Raw genomic sequence first — 6274 nt, 5'->3', positions numbered from 1 at the left:
ATGAGACAAAAGAGTGGAATTGGTCTACGATCTAATACACTCTCAACCATTGTCCCTTGGTGTGAGCTTGGAAGTCACTGAGCCTCATATTCTTCATTATGTGAAACAGAACCTTCACTATCTCCTTGAGATTGTCACAAGGGTAAATTAAATCCATTCACTATAAACAGAAGATTGACAAAGTAAAATATGAAATATACATGAGGCATTACCAGCTTCTTGCTTGCTTGCTTTCTTTCCCTCATCTTAAAGAAGTAAATTGAATGGTCCCTGGGAATTAGTCAAATTCAAATTAAGAGAAAAGTTACATAAATAACTCTATTGTACAAAATGATTACCCCAAATTAGTTCAGAGTCAAGACTAGTCAGAAAAGATAACATGGGTATGGTAAGAGTAAGGGGAGTTAAGAGAAAAAATATATCAAAATCACTGTGGGAGAACCTGTAGGAAATATTAAAAGGAAGCTGGGTGGTGGAGAGATTTCATTATTGAGTGTCATGAATCTGTTCCTCAAACTATTTTACTGATGCATCAGAGAATACAGAACTCAGGGTAAAGGATAAAATGTTGCAGGAACTTAAGAATGTGAAGAATGGAGAGCATATTAGACAGAACCTCTTCCACTATGCATTTCCAGGATTGTTTATTCAAGGTAAGGAGGCAGATGTAGACAGCTATCAAAGACAATCATTCCTACTTTGACTACTCCACTACACCTCCTCACTTTCCTATAGGTCCTGTGATAACAGACAACACCTAACATAAAATACTAACAACAATTTATTTATTGCATAAAATTAGGTAAAAATCCCAAGTGCGACTATTACAAAGAGATTTTCTTTATTGCAGATAACTCTTATTAGGGTCTCCTTCATGTCTCTGTTCTTCAGGCTGTAGATGAAGGGGTTCAGCAGGGTAGTCACCACTGTGTGCATCAAAGTCATGATAGTCTCCTTCACAGTAGAGTTATTAGCTGATGGACAGAAGTAGAGACAAATAATTGTCCCATAGAACAGAGACACCACAGTCAGGTGAGAACCACAGGTAGAGAAGACCTCGTGGATGCCCTGGGCAGATGGATCCTTGAGAATGGAACAGACAATCTTCACATAGGGCATAACAATGAATAGGAATGGCAAAATCATGGTGAGCCCTCCTGTGATGAATATCATCAACTCATTAATATAAGTGTCTGGGCAGGCCAGCTTCAGAAGAGCAGATACATCACAGAAAAAGTGGAGAATCACATTGTTCTCATAAAAGACAATCTAGCCATGAGTAGGGTGTGCATCGTGGCATGAAATGTGGTCAGCATCAACAATAGCATCAATAGACTAGCACAAAATTTGGGGTTCATGATGCTGGTGTAATGAAGGGGGAAGCAGATGGCCACATAGTGGTCATAGGCCATGGCCATAAGGAGCAAGCTCTCCATGTCTGCAAAAACCATAAAAAAGTACATTTGTGTCAGACAACCTGCATAGGGGATGGATGGGTCCTGGCTCTGTATATTCTGCAGCAATTTGGGCATTGTGACAGAGGAGATGCAGAGATCAGAGAAGGACAAGTTGCTGAGAAACAAGTACATGGGTGTGTGGAGATGTGGGTCCAGTTGAACAAGAACAATGATTAGCAGGTACCCCAGTATGGTGGTGAGGTACATGGCTAGCAATAGCACATTGAATAGGTGCTGGTATGCTGAGGGGATTGATGGGCCCAGTAGTAGGAACTCTGAGAAGAAGGTTTAGTTGTTTCTAGTCGTGATATACCTCCAATGACTTTGAGAAAAAAAAACCCAACACTTTCTTAAACTCCCAGTAGTTTGGTGTGTGTGAGATAATAGATCAATTCAACTGTTTTGTCTCATTTGTTTACATTAGAAAAAAAATTCTTTATTTTTCATATTTCTTAATTTTTATATTCTTTGCTTCAGTACAGTACAGAATAACCTCAGTCCATTTATTCCCTCAGATGTCCTTGGTAAGTGATGGCTTCCAATGCAGTCCTTTCACTCAGCCAACACTCACTCCCGCCCATCCATCTCCATCTCCCAATGAAAAATGACATGGTCTGTGACACACATGTCATATAGCATGCTCTGCAGTAATTAATCTTACTCTCATCAACGTAATTGTGATCTCTACATTCAAATATGTTCAGTCATTATAACCAATGAATGACTTTTCTTAACATTGCTTTAAAATGTACCAGTACTACCTAGTCATACTTCACTGCTTCTGATATGTAAAATATATTGGCATATCTCTTCCCCGCCTACTTACTCTATGCAACTGCAGTTCACCCCAGTCTGCAGTTTATTTCTGTGAATGTTCTTTAGAGATTTTTGTAACCTGATCCTCATAATTCTTATACGAGCCCCAAGAAAAACACAAATACTTTAATGTGTTAGATTACCATTTAAAAGTCAGATGTAGTTGTCTTTCTAACCTAGAGAATTCACTACCTCACCGCTGACTAATCATCTTCCTTTTGTCAACACCGTACCCCCACATGCCCGCCATGGGCATCTGAGGCTCAATGGATCTCAAGAGAAATTCACCGCTCTCTCTCCCAACATCTTTCTCATAACATGAAAAAATAAATTCAAGACCCAGATAGCTTTATTGCCTTTTTTCTTTTTTCTTCCTTGAACTCCAATCAAGCGCATTATACAGAGACTCATCTTCATTTTCATTTTTTTCCAGGCTTTAAAACCATCCAATCACATTTTTTTTTGCAATACAATTCAGTTCTACATATCAGCCACGGATTCCCTTGTTCTCCCCCCTCTGGCTCCCCTCACCTTCCCCCCAGCCCACCCCCCATTTCCACCTCCTCCAGGGCAAAGCCTCCCCCGCGGACTGAGAACAACCTAGTAGACTCAGTCCAGGCAGGTCCAGTCCCCTCCTCCCAGGCCGAGCCAAGCGATCCTGCATAGGCCCCAGGTTTCAAACAGCCAACTCATGCAATGAGCACAGGACTTGGTCCCACTGCCTGGATGCCTCCCAAACAGATCAAGCCAATCAACTGTCTCACCCATTCAGAGGGCCTGATCCAGTTGGGGGCCCCTCAGTCATTGGTTCATAGTTCATGTGTTTCCATTCGTTTGGCTATTTGTCCCTGTGCTTTATCCAACCTTGGTCTCAACAATTCTCGCTCATATAAACCCTCCTCATTCTCGCTAATTGGACTCCCAGAGCTCCACCCGGGGCCTAGCCATGGATCTCTGCATCCAGATCCCTCAGTAGTTGGATGGGGTTTCTAGCGACAATTAGGGTGTTTGGCCATCCCAGGACCCCAAGAAAGACACGGGGATCACCCAATGACGGAGAAATGGAAGAGATCTACATAAACAGCCTGGACATGAGTGAGGGTAATGAAGGGCGAGGGTCGAGGGAAAGAGAGCTTCGGGGAACGGGAGATCCCAGCTGGATCAACAACAGAGAGGAAGAACAAGGAATAGGAGACCATGGTAAATGAAGACCACATGAGAATAGGAGGAAGCAAAGTGCTAGAGAGGCCCACAGAAATCCACAAAGATACCCCCACAACAGACTGCTGGCAATGGTCAAGATACAGCCCGAACTGACCAATCACATTCTTAAAAATGGATGTCATCGCTTCTTGTCTGAAATGCTGGTGAGAATTCAATTCCAATCCATGTCGCACGTGTGACTCAACAGGCCACACTGCAGCTTCCACAATGAGATTCCTCTCTTTTTTTTTTTAAGGTTCCTTTCGTTTGGTTGTTGGGTTTTCTTTTCAATTTTGTTTTATTGAGGGGGAGGAGGTTGAAAGGGCAGGGGGCAGATGCAAGGGGATGGGGAGAGAAGTGAGATTGGGATGCATGATGTGAAATCCACAAAAGATCAATAAAAGTTAAAAGAATTTTTTAAAAATGGCACTATTGAATCTCCCCTAGGGCCTATGATTGGCTAGGTTTTCAGTACCAGGCATGAATTACTTCCTATTAATTGGGATATAAGTGCAATTAAAGAGCTGTTGATTATTTCCAAGATAAAAGTGCCACTATTGTACCACTAGAGATACCTTGCCCTGCTTCTCATTGTTGTGGTTCATAAACTTTAGAGTGGAGTATTACTATTGATTGCTTTTCTCCCCTAACATCTTGCATGGCACCTTTTAATACCTTGAGGGCCAGTCCCCAAGATGGGGGCTTCTGAGTCAGTTCTACCTCAATTCTTCCAAGTCCTATGCCTGAAATTTGTGATGTCTTCAGCAATAGGATGTTACCTTCAAGTTCTAGGAAGAAATCAAGGCCAAGGACAATAGCCTATATTGTTTGGGGAGGTTTTTGGGCTCAGCTGATGAACAACTTGAAGGGAGGTTTCCCATGTCTGGCACTGGGATGTTTTTTAGGTAGTCTGTGGCTCTTCTGTGAATCATTATCACACAATGATGCAAAACTATATTTTAATATATATATACAGTCATATATACTATATATGTTTATAAGTATGACTATGAAATTGTGCTTGCATATGGCCTTTTCAAGCATTCTGAATTTTATTGATCTCTGCTTCATCTCTCTTTCTCTGTATTGCCCTCCTCCCTCCCCAGTTAAAATCCTCCCCCTGTTTTTCCCTTTCCCCCTTCATAGCATTTGTGCCCTAGTGTCCAAGAAAATGGACACTGCAACAAACGCTGATGAGGAGGAAGATATAGCCAGATATCAAAGACAATCCTTCCTCCACTGACTACTAAACCTCCTCTCTTTTGTGTATTGAACAGTTATGTGGCACGCCCTTTCATCTAGGTCTTGAGGGACAACATCTGATATAACATATGAATATCAATACATTTATTACATAAAATAGGTAAAAATACCATGTGTTGCAATTACAAAGATATTTTCCTATTGCAGATAACTCTTATTAGAGCCCCCTTCATGTCTCTGTTCCTCAGGCTGTAGATGAAGGGGTTCAGCATGGGAGTCACCACTGTGTACATCATAGCCATGACAGTCTCCTTTACAGTAAAACTATTATTAGCTGTTGAACATAAGTAAACACCAATAACTGTCCCATAGAACAGAGACACCACAGACAAGTGGGATCCACAGGTGGAGAATATCTTATAGATGCCCCGAGAAGAAACCTTGAGAATGGAAGAGATAATTCTTGCATAGGATGTAACAATGAGTAGGAATGGTACAATAATGAAGGGCCCTCCCATGATAAATATCATCAATTCATTAGCATAAGTGTCTGAGCAGGCCAGCTTCAGGACTGCAGTTATGTCACAGAAAAAGTGGGGGATCACATTGTTCTCACAAAAAGACAATCTAGCCATGAGTAGGGTGTGCATCGTGGCATGAAATGTGGTCAGCATCGACAATAACATCAATAAACTAGCACAGAATTTGGGGTTCATGATGCTGTTGTAATGAAGGGGGAAGCAGATGGCCACATAGCGGTCATAGGCCATGGCCACAAGAAGCAAGCTCTCCATATTTGCAAACACCATAAAAAAGTACATTTGTGTCAGACAACCCACATAGGGGATGGATGGGTCCTGGCTCTGCATGTTCTGCAGCAATTTGGGCATTGTGACAGAAGAGATGCAGAGGTCAGAGAAGGACAAGTTGCTGAGAAACAAGTACATGGGAGTGTGGAGATGGGAGTCCAGTATAATGAGGATGATGATGATGAGGTTCCCCAGGACAGTGATGAGGTACATGGCCAGGAACAGGGCATAGAACAGGAGCTGGTGCTCTTGGGGGATGGACAGGCCCAGAAGGAGGAACTGGGAGAGGGCACTTTGGTTGTTTCCAGTCATGATCTGCTTCTAATGACTTTAAGAAAAATAGTTAACAGTTTTGTAAACTCCCAATGGTTGAACTTGTGTCAGTTCATAGACTAATTCTAGTCTTTTTTTCTCATTTCCTTACTTTAGAAAAAAATTTTCTTTATTTTTTATATTCTTTAATTTTTATAATTTTTACTTCACTATAGCATGGAATAACCTTGATACCTTAACTTCCTCAGTTATCCCTGGTAAGAGATGGCATACAAACCCAGTCCTTTATACTCTGCTGACAACCCCACCAATCCATCTCCATGACATAATGAAAACAGCCATTTCCATTACACACATGGCATGTTGCACGTTCTGTAGTGGTTAATCTTACTCTCACCAAAATAATTGTAGTATCTACATCCAAATATGTTCAGTCATTATAGCCATGAATGGCTTTTCTTTATTTTTAATTTTATGTGTTTGGGTGTTTGCCTGCATATATGTCTGTGCCCA

At 41.5% G+C, this 6274-nt stretch overlaps 1 protein-coding gene and 1 pseudogene across 1 annotated transcript; both read right to left on the bottom strand.

Moving 5' to 3' along the window:
• Positions 1-798: 798 nt before the first annotated feature.
• LOC128122566 (olfactory receptor-like protein DTMT) lies at positions 799-3619 on the bottom strand (annotated as a pseudogene).
• Positions 3620-4861: 1242 nt separating this feature from the next.
• On the bottom strand, positions 4862-5800 carry LOC128121941 (olfactory receptor 1468-like). The gene has a single exon (XM_052757038.1). The coding sequence runs from the start codon at positions 5798-5800 to the stop codon at positions 4862-4864; it is 939 nt and encodes a 312-aa protein (XP_052612998.1).
• Positions 5801-6274: the final 474 nt, after the last annotated feature.

This window comes from Peromyscus californicus, unplaced genomic scaffold (assembly GCF_007827085.1).
Source record: "Peromyscus californicus insignis strain IS unplaced genomic scaffold, ASM782708v3 Scaffold_3__1_contigs__length_106647218, whole genome shotgun sequence".
NCBI lineage: Eukaryota > Metazoa > Chordata > Mammalia > Rodentia > Cricetidae > Peromyscus > Peromyscus californicus.
The sequence above is the reverse complement of the archived record's forward strand: the minus strand, read 5'-3'. Positions and strand labels throughout refer to the sequence as shown.